This window comes from Archocentrus centrarchus, unplaced genomic scaffold, assembly GCF_007364275.1.
Source record: "Archocentrus centrarchus isolate MPI-CPG fArcCen1 unplaced genomic scaffold, fArcCen1 scaffold_26_ctg1, whole genome shotgun sequence".
Classification (NCBI taxonomy): domain Eukaryota; kingdom Metazoa; phylum Chordata; class Actinopteri; order Cichliformes; family Cichlidae; genus Archocentrus; species Archocentrus centrarchus.
Window position 1 is genome coordinate 139374 of NW_022060256.1, and position 19554 is coordinate 158927.

At 42.9% G+C, this 19554-nt stretch overlaps 1 protein-coding gene across 3 annotated transcripts in view; it reads right to left on the bottom strand.

Annotated features, from left to right (window-relative positions):
* LOC115775935 (disintegrin and metalloproteinase domain-containing protein 9) overlaps window positions 1-17206 on the bottom strand; it is a 34307-nt gene extending 17101 nt beyond the window's left edge. Inside the window, exons 1-3 of one of the 3 annotated variants that reach the window (XM_030723464.1) lie at window positions 16784-17206; window positions 6455-6555; window positions 1646-1704 (exon numbers count right to left, since the gene is read on the bottom strand). In XM_030723464.1, coding sequence (XP_030579324.1) covers window positions 1646-1704; window positions 6455-6555; window positions 16784-16868 — 245 coding nt within the window. In that variant the 5' untranslated portion in view covers window positions 16869-17206. The remainder of the gene's footprint in view (window positions 1-1645; window positions 1705-6454; window positions 6556-16783) is intronic. The other 2 variants (XM_030723463.1, XM_030723462.1) reach the window with 2 other exon arrangements.
* Window positions 17207-19554: the final 2348 nt, after the last annotated feature.

Genomic DNA, 19554 nt, shown 5'->3' on the forward strand with positions numbered 1-19554 from the left:
GTAGTAAATACACTGCATAACCTTTTCTAAATATGATTACACAAAATTATGAGATAAAATTTCACATTTAAAAAAATATTTTCTGATGATTTTAACTATTAAAACAGTAAGAGACATTTCCTGAATTAAAGTATAGCTTTCATATAATAATAATAATAATAATAATAATAATAATAATAATAAAGCTGAGACATCTTCCTCTTCTTTGTAACTTTAATATTATTTTTAGTGGAGTTATGATTTCTGTCCAAAGTGTGGTTAAAGGTGTTCTTGGTTTCTTGTGAGATTCAGCCTCCTAAATATTTTCCTCCATAATTATTATGGGATGTCTTCTATCTGTGAGGTTTTTGTTGTTTTGAGGTCACTTCCTTGAACCCACGCAGAGATGAGATCTCAGCCTTCAAACGCGTTTTGTCCTAAATCTCATCTGAGGATGTTTTTTTTCTGTAGCTTTACAGGAAGTGGACTATGGCTTTAAATCTGCTGATGAAGAAGATTTCTGTGCAGGCAGTCGAGGTTCAGAGGAAGTCGTGGAAGTCCTGCTTTAGAGCGACACGTCTGTGTGAACGCTGAGCGTTTATGGTGCTGCAGCCTCTCGGTTCGTCCTCTGTCTGTCTGAGCTCCTCTCTAAAACGACAGGAGACGTCGACGTGGAATTCAGAGCTGCTCGTGTTTGTGCAGCTCTGAGTTACCGATCTGGGAAGCTTGAACTGATGGATATCTTTCCAGCTTCATCAAAGTCACCATCATCACACCTCCAGCCAGGCTTAATCTACTCTGCTGTGTTTGAAGTCTCACTGATCTTCACACTGATGCGGTCTGTTAGGAGACCCGAGTTAGAGGATAGGAGAGGCCGGCTGCAGTGAGAGGGTCTGAGTACCTCTAATGTATAAGCCGGGGCCTCCATGTAGAGCCTTATATGCTAATCACAGGATTTTAAAGTGGATTCTGAATTTCACTGGGACCTGGAGACGGGATGGAAGAATAGGTATGATATGAAAGCACCGGCTAGTTTTTGTTATCAGCCTTGCCGCTGCTAACTGAGATTTCTGAAAGAACGCTGAGTGTTTTCTTATAATTTTTTTTATGAATTGTTTTTCTTGGAATTGTGAGTTCCTTTAATATTACAGGTTTCCTATATTTTAAGGTCATTCTCAAAAGTTTAAAAATAAATCTCAGAGAGAGAACTGAGAGGTGAGTTACAATAATCGAGGCGGGAGAAAGTTAAAGTGAGCTAAACTAAGATGACTGAACGACAGTAAAAGTTTGATTTTTGCAGTATTTGTTCAGGTGTTGGTCAAAGATGAGATGAAGGTTCTTGGCAGATGATCTGATGTTATTGTGTGTGTGGGGGGGTGGGGGGGGGGGGGGCAGATGTACTAACTGAACACCTTACAGAAACACGAACACCTCAGTTTACTGAAGATGGAGGAAATCTGAATAGATCCAATCATTAAAGGCAGAGAAGCATTCACTGAGGCGTTTCACACACAATCTGACAAACACACAACACTTACTGTCTTCCAGTTATTCGTGATAACGTTTGAGACTGGAAACTACGGGAGATTCCCGGGACATGAAGCGGGAGGATCTGGTTAAAAACGGGAGTATTTGCAGGTGTGTGAGCATGAACTTCAGAACTTACTCGTTTCTCTCCAGATGGACGACGTGATCGTTTCCATCCACGGTGATAATGTAGGAGACCTGCAGACACACAGAATTCAGGGAAAACAGGAGAAAAATGACTTGTGATACTCGTTCGCATGGATTCATGGAAAACCGGCTTCATCTCCTGTTAGCGTGTCTGCTCTGTGTCACACTGACTGTCCTCTGCTGCAGCAGTGGAGAGGAGGAAGGAGTCACTGCGACAGCTCGTCGGCCTGTTTCATTTCATTTTTTTGGTGTGTGACGTTGATCCAGGGAGCAAATGAAACTCTTCCAACCAGTTTCTGTGATTTCCACCAGTTTCTTCTATTAGACGCTGAATCATGTATGTGCTGAACTTTTTTAGGGTTCTTCTAAAGTTCGACATGCTGCTGCATCTTTTGGCTCGCCTTCCTCGTTAGCTGTGAACCTCTGCAAAGGTGAGGGGCGGGCGGCGTAACAACATCTGCACAGATTACTGATTACTCTGAGGTACTCGCTGATTTCAGCGTGCAGTTCAGGGCGGCTGCAACTACCTAACAGCACTGACCTACAGTACATCATATACAGGTTCCTCTAAAGGCTCGACCTACAGGAGCATCACTCCTCCTCACATTCCAACTTCACACTCGATCCTTCCTCCAAAGCTGGAAATCCTCACCATCCTGATCACGATCCCCTGGATCAGGATCAGTCTGTGATATTTTCCTGAAAACATCAACACGACGAAAAAGTCCCAGGTTTTCCAGTTTGGCGTGCATTTATAAAGATATCATTCAAAACGTCCAATGTGGCCCCATCTCGTACTGATCGTGTTTAATTTCTCTTTTGTACGTTTAAATCCTGACTTTCCCAAAAAGCCGATATTTGGACAATCAGTGAACACCTTGTGGAAGAAAATTTATACAGGATTACTAACTTTAATTGGGACAAAAATCACCTTCAATTGGAAAGTTTTGCTTTGTGGATTTTTCAATTTATCATTTGGCAACTTTAAAACAAAAAAAAAACAGCGTCAGAAGTAAAAAACGGTATCACTGATGAAAGATTTGTTTTCTCCACGAGGGTCCGGGAGGTTCAACTTGACGAAATTTGGAAAACATAATTTGCCTGAAATGTCTCTCCTTTGTTTGATCTTTTATTTATTTTTTATTGAATTTATTATTTAAATGTAACAGCGTTTTATTTTATTCCTCTTTCCCCCTTTCTTTCTTTTTCCTAACCCGAATAACAAGCCACGTTTTTTTCCTGTTGGGGAGAAAAATGAAGAAAAGTGGAAAACCATCCGAGTGAATGTGACTGTGTGCACAAAGGTAAAGATTTCTCAGTGGCGGGTAGAAATTTTCATGCAAATCCTTCCATAACCTTTGGAGTAATCCTGCTAACAGACTCCTCAGTGGAGGTCAGCTGCCATTGGCTGATGGCATTGGAGGCTTTCAGGTCACTGCATGATGATGCTGCAGAGTTTGAAGGAAAAACACTAAAATGCTTCATGTCTGCATGAGTAAAATCAGAAGATTCACAGGATCACCTCCAGCTCAGGAGGCCAAAAACCGCACCAAGACACGAGCAACACATCATCGTCTTCATCGCGCATCCTGCTGATGGCTGGGTCGCAGGAGAACCATTTGGCTTCTACGTGTGCTCGAGTTCAGTGAGTTCATGGATCACTTAGAGATCCACGCAGAGGCTGCAGGTGACACCCAGCAGGGAGGAGGACAGGTGAGACAGAAGTGTCAGAAGTCTGTTAGTGGACATGATTTCCTGGAGTTTTCTCAGGAAGCTGCTGCTCCGTGCAGGATAGAGTTTATAAGAGGAAACTTTCAGTCAGCATCACCTCGTTTCAGCGCCAACAGGAAGATGAGCACTGAGAGACGCATCTGCACTGCAGAGGAGTGATGCAGTGGACTCGACAGAGGGCGTCTCTGTCGAGTCCACTGCATCACGCCGCCGAGCTTCCTGTTTCTGACATCATGACCTCATCAGGTCTCCCTTCGTGTTGCCACATCTGACATTGACGAGTTCACAACCATTTTCTTTAATGTGACGCCACAAAATCAGACGCAGAGCATCAGGAGGAGCTGCTGCAGAGGAAGAGACAAACTCAAAGGTCACCTGAGCCTCTGACTCACCTGGCAGACGTGTGTGTGCGTGTGTGTGTGTGTGTGTGTGTGTGTGTGTGTGTGTGTGTGTGTAGCTATCAGCGGGACTATAATTAGAGCTCAAAGACAGCTGGTGTGGACAGGAAGTCAGCGGTGGCCTCCATCACGCAGCTGCTAGCAGCAGCTCCTCTGTCCTCTAACACAGCAGGGGTCAGAGGTCAGTTAAATCTGTAAACACACATTTTTCTCTGGCTTTCATCCTGGAAACCGTTCAAGCTTGGCTTCATTAACCAGAACAGAGCTGCTTCTAGCTCGGGGGAGGGGTCAGCTGGCCTCATTTTTGTTATGTTTGTGAATCATCCTCAAACCTGAAGTCAATAAAAGCACATTTCACAGGGAACTGATAACATTATTAGGTGTGTGTACCTGTGCAGGTACCAGGCGTGCTCGGGGTCTCGTGTTTCTTCGCTTCTCTGTGTGTTACGAACTCTGAAGGAGCCATCAGTGCTCTGAGACCAGTGAGGCTCAAACATGGAAGCGATCACTGTGTCGTGATTTTCCTGTTACACATCTCGGGCAGGTGAACTTTCCCTTCCAGATGTTCATTCCTGCCTTCAGCTTCTGATGACCTGTGATGGTCGCGAAGAGGAAGCCCGTGACGCTGTCAAGCGTTTGCAAAAATTCTTTAACGAAATCTTTTCTGCTCAGATTGGATTCTTGTTCCAGTTCTTCAAAGGATGCGATAACCTCCAGATCTGGATCACACAGACCCAAACTCTGAATGCAGCATCGGCTCCTCCGGGGGCAGCGCAGCACACAGGTCTGAGGCCATCAGCGTGCACAGTTTTATAATGAGACAGAATTTCTCCAATCACAAAAACTGTAATCACACGTTTAACTGATTTACAGATTCCACAAAGTAAACTGTCGGTCTTTGTTGGCGTCTTTCAGCTTCCTCAGATCAGCCCAGGACCAATCAGCTTCACAGCTGTTACTCAGCCTGAGGATGATTCAGGCTGAACTGATGAACTGGAGCCCAGGAATGTGTTACTCTAGAGACAAAGAGTTTGCTTCCTTTACATATTTTCTCAAATCATAGCCAGTTTGAATCAGGGTTAACAAATGATTAACATTCAGCTTCTACTCTGGTTTTCAGTTTTTGTGAAGTAAAGATGTCTTTGCTGGCTGGGAAACACACACAGGATCGGTCGGAGGTTTGTTTCGGGTTTAACTGGTAAACTGCAGCCTGGAGCCAAACAACTGTGATGTCATTACCACACCGGCACGCCACCGTTCAGGACGTCTGCAGAGTGTAAACAGATTCATGTCTCCAAAACACGAGTAACATGAGTACACGCAGGCTCCGACACCACACTTTCACTCCGAGTTATTTTCTCTGAGCAGATCGCACATTCCAGCAGTGTGTGTAACCGTAAATGTGTCTGTGTGTGTGTGTTGGATGTGTTGCAGCACAAACAGAGGCTTTAAATGAAATCCTCGTCACACTGCACTGCAGGCGCGCTGCTACATGGACTGACTTCACAACTCTGAAGACACGGCAAGAACAGCAAAGCTGAACCAGGGGAGGGCCTTCAAACGCCTGATGATCCTGCACATGTGCAGCCACCACATCGCTCAGAGTCTATATGTGATCAAAAATCATCAGAATTCACTAAATAATTTCAAACAGGGATTCTTATTTACATTAAAATGTAACTGTAATCTAACCTTTAAATGATGCATTTGTCCTTTTTTGTTCAGCTGTGATGCGATTCCGTCATCATTTAAACCAGCTTACTGTCAGAGTCTGACTGAGAAGCATCACTTTCCTGGATTAAAAATGGTCATCCTCTTTGTTTACCTGACGCAGGCCTGTGATGGCTCAGTGCCACTGAACACAAAGATTAAAGAGATCAATTCATTCATTAAACATGTCCATGATGGCACCGCATCGCAAAACACCTTCTCACCAGTGGAACGTTATTCCTGGTCCTTGTTTTTGGCATTAGAACATCAAAAAGGGGAACCTGCAGGTATGTGTAACTACAGAAATGTCCAAAGTCAGACTCCTGATGGCGATGGCGAAACAGACGCATCGCCCGGCCTGGAAGCCACGACCACATGGACAAACCCACCAAGGAACGGCGTGAAAAGAAGGAACGTGGGTTAGAAATGCTGTACGAGAACTAACTCTAAACTTCAGCCAGTGGACGTCAGAGACCACCGGAAAAATGTGATTTCAGCCGAAGGGGCTCCTGCTCAACACTGAATAACTGTCAACTCATCTTTTCTCAATTTCTTGTTGGTTAAAAAATAATTCCATGGATGGATGAAAGTCATGATGAGGTCACAGATGCAAGTTCACCATTGGCCCAATGTACAGACCTCTGACCTCTGGTCTCATCCTACAGAGCTAACCTCAAATGCCTGGGCTGAAAGCACCTGGACTTCTTCAGGTTCATGCAGACATTTCACCAGATGGTGTCTGTCTGGATACGGTTCCACGATCGTTCTAACCCGGAGATAACGGCACCACTTCAGCCATGTTTACCTACCGACGTTCCTCATAAAGATCCTACATGAACTTTTCTCTGTTTGGCTGGACTGGAAACAGTTTTTAAATTGTGTGTACCTTTGATCATAAATGTTCAAACAGCCAATTTCTCTGGAGTCGAGACAAATAAAAATAAAAACCAAAACCTCCAAACCTGATTTGGCAGTCTTCCGTTCACGTCCCTCCTCAGTCTGCCTCCGATTGGTCGAGGGACAGTCAGCTGATAGGAGGACAGGTGCTCGGTCTGTTGAGAGTCTGCAGGAGGAAACAGGAAACTGTTAATCAACTGATCCACTTCAGTTTGTTCTGTAGGCGAGTTTAATAACCAACACGGTGCTGAAAAGCAGCCGTGAGCCGTCCATCAGAGAAATGGGGTTAAATAATTTCAGCTTTTTTCCCCAAATAAACCCGCCTCCAGGAATGTCCATGCCCTCGTCTGGGATCAAGGTTTGGATACATCACACAGTAAAAACACATGAAATCCTATTCCTGTTTTTCACAAGACGTAATCTACAGACATGATATTATTTGGGATTTTATGCTGATGAAATGTGTTTATGTCTGTGTCGACCCTCCTGTTTGTTGTTCTGTGTGTTGTTGTGCTTTTCTGGAATAAACGGATTCATTTCTAATCTGTGACGGCTGCATTCAGCAGACCTCCACAATCAGCAAAGGTTTCCACACAAAGAGGCACCAGGCAGCCTCACAGCTGCGCCTGCATCGCAAAAAAACCTCAGAAGAACGTCACCAAATCTTCATTTCAACTTTTTCAACATTTCAACTTCAATTTTTGCAAAAGACTCACAAATTCCTGGAGGGAGACTGCTGAAACGGACGTGAAGGAATGAACAAAGTGAAAAAAGGGAAAATTATGTTTGCAGCCGAAGAAAAACTGACCACAAAGAGGGAGGAACAATAAAAAAGTCCCAGCTCTTTTTGTTGGCCAGCACTGCAGGTAAAACACCAGGACATGACCACAAGGTAATTAAGACACATAATAAATGGTAAATTTACAACCTTCTGATTAGTAATGACCTCCTTAGCTACAGCCATAATAGACGTCAGCTACTTGCGTACGTAGCCCCTGCAAAGAGCCAGCGTATTAGACTAATTCAGGCCTGATTGTGAGTATCTAACTAAGCTGAGCAGCACAGCGTGTTCACTTTGTTCTTGTTTATAGTGTTTCGCTGTGTTCTGATGTTACACACCACATGCAAGGTAATGTTAATATACTGCACTGTACCAATCTGTACCTGCATCTACTGCTGGGCAGTCCAATTTATTTCTAATTTATTTTTTTGATATTTTTATTAATATTTTTACATTTTTGAGATGAGTTTTATTGGGAGTTTAAGTTTATTAGATTTTCCTTTATGTTTCTCCCTGTTGATGTTCATGATGTTCATTTGTGTCCTTAATATTACACACATTTAGCACATAATGCTGCTCTGTTGTGAACAGATGGTTGTTGAATACAATTTTATTAATGGTATAATTTGCTGAGGTCTTATTGCACAATATTGCACCTGACAAATAAAGTACCAAAAACTAAAACCAATGAAAACTAAACTAAAACTAAGCATTAAACAAAAAAATGAAAAATAATAAAAATGAGCAAAACCGCTCTAAAAACTAACTAAAACAAACTGAATTAGACAAAAAAGCTATAATAAAATAAAACTAAACTATAATTAAAAATCCAAAACTATTATAACCCTGGTGGAGGGTACTCCTGACACTTCCAGGCTCAGAGTTTAAATTCTGTGATTGGCAGAGTTTTGAAAAGGTCGTTTTTCTTAAGGAGCACAAGCTTTGCTACAATTTGAAGTATAAATTGTGTGGATTGTGGAGTAAAAAGAGCTGAAAGAGAAAAACACTGAAAAGTAAAACAGCTCAAGTTCTTCAGTGGGTGATGATGTCACCACTCTAAAGGCCAATGAAATTTCAAAAAATGTCACCAAACTTAAACTGTCACTGTTTAAAAACCATAAATGATATCAACAAATGGAGTAATACCTGAATAGTTCAAGGTCCTGGGATCTAGTTAACTGTCAAAGTAGGGTGGGTTTGAAGACGATTTCAAGCTTTCTTCATTCATTTCAAATGACAAAAATAAAATTCAATATTTTAAAAAGTCTAAATGTTACAAAACAGGAAAGTAACTGCATAATTCTCAAGAAAAAGCTGAACGTTTTGATATCAGAACGTTTTTTGTAGCACAAGCATGTGGAAGGAGTTAAAGGCCAAAAATAAAAATAAAAATCAGCACTGACACTAACAATTACACCTCAGGTGAGCTCCTGCCTCTGCTTCTGTCCTTTACAGCAGCCTCACTCCTCTTCTCTTTTCCTTCTTCCTTTCATCAGCTCAGGGATGAAATGAAGGAAACATGCTGAGAAGAGCATGTTTCCTTCATTTCATCAAGGTCTGTTTGGAAATCAGCACAGTGAAAGGAAATAAATCCGCCAGGAGAGCTGCACCCTGTAAGCGCCTTACCACTGCTGTTACAATGGCTCCACTGTTTCCTCATCTGTGCTCATTTTTCATTTAGGACCATTAAAGCAGCCGAATTATCTCCCAGCAGGTCCTGTTTGTAATGAATCAGCTGGTCTACACACAGTTAGGACTGGATCAGTGTTATACTGCAGGAACGCTAAAATCGGACAGATTCCAAAGAGAGTCCTGAACATTTTCTATGATTTCCATGAGAGAAATTATGAACGACGGTAAATCCTCCACTCCACAAGATGCTCATCCTGTCAAAAATAAAGCACGACTACAGTCAGCTGATGGAGTTTTAGTGGAAAAATACACACACACACACACACACACACGCTCACACCTGTACAGGTGAGAGTAAAAAGCTGATGAACTGCATAAAGTAGAAAGGAAGGAGACGTCCTCACAGAGACACAAACACACACTGCGTGTTCTTTATTTCTCACCATCTGCTCACAACACAACAGACAGCGTGGTGTCCAACCCCGAGTGTGTGTGTGTGTGTGTGTGTGTATCTGTAACCACAGTAACGGCTGCAGTCCGAGGTTAATGACCTCTCCGTCCTGTCATCCTGCCTGAAGCCACAGCGGCGAACCTCACACCAAACAGAAAAACAGCTGCTGCTCCGCCCTCAGCTCAGGAAAACGTCCTCATTCCTAAAATCCCCAAAATACTCACGCTGCTTGCTTATTTTATTTACTATTTTATTCTCATTCGTTTGATTAGCGCCACCATGAGCAGTTAGAAGTTCAGACTGACAGGTGACATGCTCATAAAGCTTCAAGCTTATCACTGGCACAGATATTGATAATCTATAAACAGATATATGCATAGGTCTGCAGGAAAGGGGAGATTTCTGGCTTACTTTGACTGCACAAAGGTAAGCAGCCTGCGAAGACCAAAAACTGAGATTACAAAAGCTCAGACTGTCGTTTAATGATGACTCAGTTTTTTATTAGCCTATAAAAATGATCTGAGTTCCTAAACAATGACTTTAATATTTTAGTTTCTGCTGCTGTGCTCGACCGCGGCTGCCTTCAAGATGAGTCTGGTCATAACTTTTATGGTATGAATTTCTTTGTGCAGTCTGAGGTGGAGCCTGTTGATTTGCTGGCCTCGAGATGTTGTTCCAGCTCCCCTGGGCGGTTTGCAGCTGAGTGTGACGCAGCTTGGATGAGATTCAGCACCTCCAAGGCTAGAAAAAGGTGGAGCACCCACTCTGGGTCAGGGACGAGGTGCTGCCCAAAGTGATGAGTTTAAGTATCTGGATCTTGTCCATGAGTGATGGGAGAGTGGAGTGGGAGATCAACAGGTGGATTGGTGCCGGTCTGTTGAGGTGAAGAGAGCCAAGCGTGAAAACAAAGCTGTGGATTTTCACTTCTGGGAGTGACTGAAAGACTGAGGTCACAGACACAAGCAGAGGAAAAACAGCTTCATCATGGGCTCTCCTTTACAGATGAGAGGAGGAGCTCAGTCATTCAGATGGGACCATCTTTACATTGAAAGGAGATGGTTGAGACAGTCCCCACATGAATCCTGGGAGCCTCCAAGGTGAGGTGTTTTATGTCCAACTGGGAGGAGGCCCCAGGCAGACCCAGGAAACACTGGAGAGATTACATCACTCAGCTTTTTTGGGAATGCCTCAGTGTCACCCCAGAAGAGCTGGAGGAGGTGGAGGGGAAGGTCTGGGTGTTTGTGCTTAGACTGCTGCCCCCACAACCCAGAAAAAAGGTAGAAGATGATGGATGGATGTGCACAGATGGACAGAGGGATGGTTAGACATGGACAAATAGATGGTAAGATGGATGGATGGACAAATGGGTGGACAGACACACAAATGGATGGACAAACATTCACACACACAATCGCACTCTGACATCGGGAGCAGCTCAGAGTTCAGTATCTTGCCCAAAGACACTTTGGCATACAGATTGAAGCAGCCAGGAATCGAACAACCAACCTTCCAATTAGTAGGCGACCCGCTCTACATCCTGAGCTACAACCACCCATTATGTTCTGCATATATGAGCACTGAACTCTTATTTTGGAGGGGAGATGATGTGTGGATTTGGTAGATTTATTAATTTAGTTTCTACTTTTCATTAATGCTCATATTTCTAATATTTTTGTCTTTCTGTAAAGAAGCTGCTGTAAAGAAATGTGCTCTATAAATAAAGTTTCCTCTGTATTTCCAGACTAAACATAATCTCAGAGGTTCAGCTGCAGCAGGGGCTGAATGCAGAAACGGTTTAAATGCACTCAAACCACACGTCAAATGCTATTATTTTATAATTGTATTTATTAAGGACGACCGATTTGTGCTTCTGAATTTTCCAGTTTTTTGTGTCCCTGAAGATGATTTTTTTTATCTGCCTCATATGGACTGATTCATGTAAATGAAATGAACATTTTCCATTTTTAAAGGGAGAAAAATGCCACATCTGGAGGTTGGAGACCACAGCTGGAGTCCTCCACAGAACACATTCTTACGCTTTATTTCAAATAATTTATTTGACTCGGGTAGGTTAAAGTAACTACTTTATAACTACTTGGTTATAAAATGATTTTGCTATCACTGAGAGGAACAGGTGCCACATGCACATTTAAGCAGATTATTTCCTGGTATGTGAGGGATAATATTGAATGAGGAGGTTGTGAATAATTATCTGACTGTGAACAACATAAAGCAGCAGAGTGTGTGAGTGTGTGTGTGAAAAACTCTGCTGATCTCTAATCTCAAACATACCTGGACCAGGTTAGCGCTCCAGCATAAATTACCATGGCAACCTACCCTGGTAAGAAGTGAACAGTCTTGGTAGTACAAGAAACCCGGGGTTAACCCTGAGGTCACCTGGACAAGAGGAAATCCTGCTCCAGGGTTCAGACCTCTGGTGCCCGATTTTTGTGTTCTCAACAGGACTCGAAGCAAAACGGTGAAAACCTGCTTAAATCTGACAGATACAACCCAAACGCACCGACACAGTTAAGCTAGCAGGTGCTGCTCTGCAATTCAAATGAAACCAAAAACACTCTGACACACACACACACACACACACACACACGCACACACACACAGGGTTTACCATCAAAGTTTTCAGACTCTGGAGAGCGTTTCAGCCATGGTGTGCGACCTCACAAAGAAAAGAAAAACTCGCACTAATGTTTGCTTTGTGTGTCACAGTATGGTCTGCTCTGTGAGCGGCCCCTTTCTCCCCCCGGGACGTGAATCATCAGCATTAGGTTGTGCTTTAAAAATGCAAAGAAAGGCAGTGTGAGCGTTTCCTCCTCTGCAGCTGAAGCACGCACAGCATCCATTTCTGTTCAGGCTACAGCCCGAGTGCGCTTTCTTTGTACAAGGCTGGTTTTCCAGGTTTCTCTCTGGATTAAAGCAATATGAAGACAAACAGACTGCCAACTCATTACTTCAGCCTCCACCCACTGAATCACATCCTCCTTTCAAATCCTGCTTCCTACTTTCCCTCAGCTTTCAGTTCTTCACGCAGAGGTCACCTCAGATCAAAGAAATGAAGAATGGCAGGCAGGTAAAAATCACACACCTGAGGAACAGAGTCTCAGGAGGAATTAAAAACTGAGTTTCAAATCTGTCGGTGAGTCCACATTTTCCCTTATGTGCTCAGATCTGATTTTTCACTGGTGAGGAAGCTTCTTGATCATCAATTCATTTAAGTGCTATAAAAACAGGTTTGTTTGGATCTGTGGAGTCTGATCCTGATCTCCACTGGTCCAACGACCCCATTTACCCCCGAAGATCAGAAAAATCAATCCAAGACAAACAACCTTTCACACTCACATTCACATCTATGGGCAATTTAGAGTGTGAGTACGAAAATGCAGGTCTAAGGCTTTACTCTCAGACCCTGAAGCTACATCCACCTTTTAAACTAATATCTAATCAGGTACCTGGCACGGGTACGTTTTTAGTACCTACTCAGCTGTGGTTACAAGTGAGCTGATTTAATCTGAAAATGTAACGTGACCAGCCTACATGCCACTGATTGACCAGGGAGTGATGTCACGAGATGAATCATGACAGCGACTCCTACACAAGAATCAAACCCGCCATTTTTGAAACCCGGCAATGAGGAAAATGTCTGCACACTAAGGTTTCTGTGCCGGTGACGGGATCCAGAGGGAGCTAAACCGACATCACAGGAATTTCAGGCCGCCTCGCTATAATAACCCCGCCCATATTGAGGCAGTGCTCAGCATTAATGAAAAACAACCGAAACTGAGGAGAGGCGAGTCAAGTGCAAGTGCAAAGAGGCTTCTGATTACAAGTCTGTGGATTCAGCAAAAACACACAATGAGTCATGATTCAGGGAAGCTGTGTGGTTGTGTTGCTGGTAAATGTGATCCCTCAGATTCATTCAGACTTTCTGGATGTTTCTGTGGAAACTTCACGCGGGAGCTCAGCGTCACTCTGAAAGCATGTTTTACTTTTAGACTTCTTCAGAAAGCAGAAACGTCAACGCGTGTTTTACCATAAATAACAAACGAACACACACACACACACACACACACACACACACACACACACACACACACACACAGGATTTACTTCATGTCAGCGTCACAGCGGAAAGACTCAGAAGCTAACAACACTAAGAAGCTTAACACTCAACAACACAGACACACTGTATAACACACACACACACACACACACATATAAATCTGAGAGAAGGAGTTTTGGCAGAGTTCAGCAGTATCTTCAGCTCAGGTAACAGAGCACAAACAGGTGTGTTCAGACAATTTTTGCTGTGAGAGAATAAAACGTGATGACCCGTTTTATGAATTGTAACTTCACAAAACTGTGTGTTCATCATTCTCTCTGCAAACACGACAGCTCAGAGCATTTTTGAATTAATTCTGATAAAAATGTGTAGGAGTGCAGAGGTCAGAGGTCATGTACAACAGGGCAAATAAAATGCACTTTGTTTTTACTGCTTGTTAACGTCAGGGACATCCTGCCAGAGGAGGCACCGTCTCAGTGTGGCATCTTGTTTAGTAAAGATTACCAACAGCTCTCCACAGGCTGCCATTTTTCCTGTTTCTCTCACATGTGCTGTAATCACCAAAATCACGTAGATCCAATAAATAATTACAGACCTGTTTCTGATCTTTCTTTCATGAGAAAAAATATTTGAAAAACATGTTTACAAACAACTGAATGAATACCTTTGATCTCACGGTCTTTATGATAGGGACCAACCAGAGTTCAGAGCCAATCGGAGCACATAAACAGCTCTTACTAAAGTCATCAGTGACTCACAGCGTTTCCATCTCACTGCTGCTTCCACACTGTGGATCATCACATTTTAATGCAAAGGCTTCATGACTCAGTTTACCAGCTCGCATTCTTGACTGGCTCTCAGCATGTCTAAAGGGTCGAAGTATTTATGTTTTGATTAGTGTTTTTTGATTTGAATATATAGAAATTCAATCAGGGGTTCCTCAGGAGTCTGTCCTCGGTCCATTACTCTTTAACCTTTATGTGCTCCCACTTGGTACTACCATAAAGAACTATAATATATATATCCTGCCATTCTTGTGTAGATGATACACAGCTGTACTCATTTTCCTCTGATGATCTAACATCTGTTCAAAAACTAATGAGCTGCATCAGTGACATTAACTGCTGGATGTCTCCAAACTTTTTAGAGCTCATCAGAGACAACACAGAAGAACTATTTGTTGCTGGTCCAGAAAATGTTCATATTTATCATCCCTGTCTCTGAGACACAGTGAGTGAGTTGAGAATCCTGGCATCATTCTGGACAGCTATCTCAGCTTGTATAAGGTCAGCACTACTTTTTATCACTTAAAAATACAGCAATGTTAGTAAATTCCCAAACTGACTCTGAGAAATTGGTCCATACTTTCATATCGAGCAGGTTAAATTATTGTAACACTCTTTATGCAGGACCCTCCAAATCATCAGCAGGACGACTTCAGCTCATTCAGAACGCAGCAGACAGAGTCCTCATAGGTGCATTTGACCCCAGGACTGAGGGCACGTTACTGGCTCCCAGTTCAACACAGAATCACCTTTAAAATCTTTCAATTAGTCCACACACACACACACACACACACACACACACACACACACACACACACACACACACACACCTCTGACCTGCTCAGTGTTTATAACCTAGTAACACCATCACTAACACGGTCATTAGCTGCAGATCTCTGAATCATACTCAGAAACTCAGAAACCTGTGAAAGTTTCATTTCCTGCTGAGATCTAACAAGTTCCTGCAGGTCCCAACAAGTTTGTTTTAGACCATCGTGAAGCTGTGTCACACTCAAACAGGCAAGCAAAGAATGAGTGGCATGAAGGAAAGACCCTCACATACCGGAAAGCACATATTCCCAGAAGGAAAGCATGGAAATGATCCCCCTGTGATGAGCAGTATGCTTTGTTATGATTATGATGAATCAAACACTGTCTGTCACTGTTACCAGGCCTGAGAATGGGAACACTGCACTGACCCCACCCTGCTAGTTATGATCAAAACCAGCCTTTCCACCACCACCACCTCACACCTGCTCACCAGAACCAGAAAAAGGTGTTCAACAGGAAGCAGCGGGAAGCCACTCAGCTCGCTGTGTGGTACCTGCAAGTGACACCAGCCTCTCGTTCAGTCTGATGTCACTCAAAATTTTAATTTGATTGATCAGACTCCACCGAATGTCAAAACGGCCTCGATTTTTTCAGCTGCAATAAAATGGTGAAAGTGGGTATTCTCCCAGCTGTTTCAATAAAGTTTAACATTCAATATCCATAAAAATAGACAATGCTCTGACAGAAGGACTTCAAAAACCTAACACGAAAAGCTCTGCTTGAACTTTGGATGTACAGCTAGCTGGTGGAGAGCTACAGAGCTATCTGTTCATCATCCTCTGCTTGTCTGGAGTTGCACTGCGGCAGTCGGCTCTGCAAGTATTCCAGACATCTTTCTCCCCAGCCACACTTCCCAGTTCCTCCTGGGAGAGATCCTGGTGTTTCCAGGCCAGAGGAAAGATATAATCTCTCCAGCGGGTTTTGGGTCTATCCTGAGGGTCTCCTCCCAGTCAGGCAAATATGAATACTTGAGCACAGTGAAGATGGAGGATGAGGGCCAAACTGCGCTCAGTGAAAGCTTGTGTGAGGGTCCCTGATAAACAGAGACAAACACCATCACATGGACGGAAGAAGGCGCTGAAAACGAACCAAACTTCAGCCCAGAGAACGTCTGAGATGATCCATCCACAGCCTGTGGTCAGTCATTAATCTGCTGCTGTGTGGCTGGGAACACTGGCTGATCCTCAGCTTCATGACTCTTTTCTGAAGCATTCAGATATTTGGACTGTGGTCACTCATAGTTTTTAAAGACAACCTGCACACAAGCAGAACCGACAAACTGGAGAGGCTGGGACCGAGAAGCTCAGACCGCACACGCAGTCAGAAGGAAAGAAGAAGATGAAGGCTTACAGTGGATGATGCTGTCCTCAGCTCCTGTCTCATTAAGCACCCCCCCCTCCAAAAAAAGGAAAAAACACCCCACTTTATTCTGATTGGCAGACTTCAGGAAGCTGCAGAGGGGCAGCACCAGTGCTTCAGGTTACTTTTACACAAGTTTCTGTTACTTTTTGAAACTTTGGGCACGTTTAACAAAAAAATTTAATGTTTTCTATTTGGCGGAACTTTGACATGCTTAATAAACTTCTACCTGAGCGTTTACCTGAGCATGCCTAAAGAAGAATAAAGGTATGCACACAGAGTGAAGCGGGAGATGAACCCGGAGTAAACCTCCATTCATACCAATGAAGATTAAACTGTGACACAGGAGCTCGTTTAAAGGGACACTTCACTGATTACACTGACCAACAGAACTACTACTACACCTCCCATCATGCCCCGGGTCAGGGTTTCTCACGGAGCCCAAAACCTCAGTGTGTTCTTCCTCACCCTCCTCACCTTTGCAGTGGCCGTTTCCACTGAGCAGCAGGAGGAAGAGGAGGCAGCTGATCTCCAGCAGCTCCACTCTTCCTCCCATCTTCATTCTCCTCCTCTTCTCCTCCTCCTGAATAAAAGTCCCGAATACTCCTCCTCTTCCTCGCTCCGTGCCTGTGATTACTGCAGTCTCCCCCTGCGCACCTTCATCTCAGCACCGAGCGCAGCTTTTCTTCCTCGGCCGAGCCATGGCAGCCCGTCCCGGCTGAAGATCCGCCGCGAACACCCCACCCAGATCCTGAAGGTGTGCCAGAGGTCACAGGTGAGCGCTGAGGGGTGTGTGTGTGGCTCTGAGGAGTCCTGTCCGCCTCAAACCGCGTACCGTCGGAGCGGAGAGGGTTTCTCTCCTCGGAAACTCGCCTGGAACTGAAGGAGCAAGCTGGCAGAAACAGCCGCGGATTCCTGCACGGAACTTCAAAATAAGAGCGGTCATGGTTACATCAGAAAAGTCGGAGTTTACGCCAAAGGGCGCAAATAATATAATCATTAGAACCAACGCGTCTGTCCTCATAATGTTACAGTAAACAGGTTTATCAAGATAAGGGACTACATCAAATATATAAATAAAAAACTTAAATGTTTATAGGAAATATTTTTATTTTTTTTTAAAGAAATTCATTTGTTAGTTGCTAATAACAAATACTGACTTCCTCACTACCAGTATAAAGTATTCTGATGATCAGTGACTGTTTTGTGATCATTATTCTCATGTAAACTCCAGGATTTGATGCTGACTTTAAAGTTTTAATGATTAAATAAATGATGAATATTTTTCCTGTTTGTGTTTTACAAAAATGAAACAATCAGCAGAGAAAATACAACACAACAAAAATATTCGGGTCATCGTGGAAGCATCTTTACTTCTTCCAAATACTGCACACCAAATGAAAGCAACAAGAAATACCTGGCCTCAAATATCAGCTCATTTAAAGATGATGATGGTCTTATTGCAAACTTCATGCATCCACCCGGGCTTTTATTTTGAAGTCGCAGCAGCTCATACAGAAGTCATTGGTTGGCTTCTGTTCACGTGACTAAACTACTCTCAAATCAAACTGCGCACGCGCTATCCTGGGTTGCACAGTGACGTAATCAGAGCGTGAAAACGTGAGGAGAAAATGATCCAAAGAGAAGAAGCGCCTCAAACTTAAACTCGGTCACACAGAAAACCCGAAACAGTGAAACACGGCAGAGCAGCGGCTCTCAGGTTCCCCTCAGCTCCGCGGCTCTCAGGTTCCCCTCAGCTCCGCGGCTCAGTGATGGGACCCTGAAAGTCACCCACAAAATGCTCTGAGTGAAAAACAGGATTCACTGTCTGAAGAGTCTGTGGTCATGAATTCATCGATTTTCTGAATACTTTAAATAACACATTTAAGATTAATTCCTCTCCATATGTTGTCCAAGCTCAGCGGCACCTTTTTTCTCTTTTGTAATTATGATAAAATTCCTATTGAGACATCTGCTTTTTACCTCCTGGCTTTCTCTCACAGTCCCTCAGCCGTCTGATCTGGAACAATAAAAATATAAATCTCAATCTCAATAAATCTTCACTGATATTTAGCAGTCATTTAGCCTTTTCATCTATAAAGTATTTCTCAGAAAATATGATATTCCTGTAATCCTGGAGACTATGCTGAGGTGTTCGAACCTTCCTCCCTGGTGTCTGTGTGCTTTTCAAGAGCCCAAAGAGGGTTACACAGCCTCACATGTCGGTCTGCAGCAGATACACATGTAGGAAAATTTGTCTCTTCCTGCAAATAACAGATATATAATAACCTTGTTTCAAAAATAACATCACAACTTGACCGGATGCTATTCCACATTGGAATGGGTTTGTGGCTGAGATACCATGGAAAATGGTCAGGCTGCTACCGAACAGATATGAATACAAAGCTTAATCCTGATTAAATTCCCTATTAAACTGTCCATAAAATCTGTCCAGCTAAAACCTATATTAAAAACAGATTTAAGAAAGATGCTGATATTCGCTGCAGCTTATTTGTCCTGAAACTGCTGTTCACCTGTTTTGGTTATGCAGAAATTGATTTTATTCATAACACTGAAAAACATTTTGTCTCATTGTGGAAGAATGGAAAACCATATGCAAAAACACAATTCTGACCACCTGATAAATCTGTTATTAATGTCAAAGCATCACGTTTATTGTCGCAAACGCTCTGGAAGAAACCGACGTGTTACTGCAGGTGGCTGATGTCATTCACATCATTAAATACGACGGGCACGGTTTCCTTTCCTGTTATTATACGTCATTTTCAACAGGGTAATAAAACTTAAACTGAATCATAAATGTGACCACTGCACAGGAGCAGTACCAGTACATTTATTCCAGTACGATAATGAAGTAGTTATACTTTTTTTTTTTTTAAAAAAGCATTTGTTACTTCTACTCTAAGTTGTACTGCATACTTCATGTTACTTCTTGTAACTACTTTCCACAAATCTACTAATATGTGATGCTGTATTATTACAGATGAATGTAACAGCAATCAGTTTCACACTGATCATTTCCAGCTGTAACATCAAAGTGACGCAGTGCTTAACAAATACTTTAGACCAGCTGTTATAAAACAACAAAACACAAATGTTAGAAATCTGTCAAAAACCTTGTTTAAAATAAAAATTATATATTTTATTAGGGAAATAAACTGAATTTACATTTTTATATTTGAGCTGGCACACTGGATGTCTGAGCAGAACATTCAACTATTAAAATA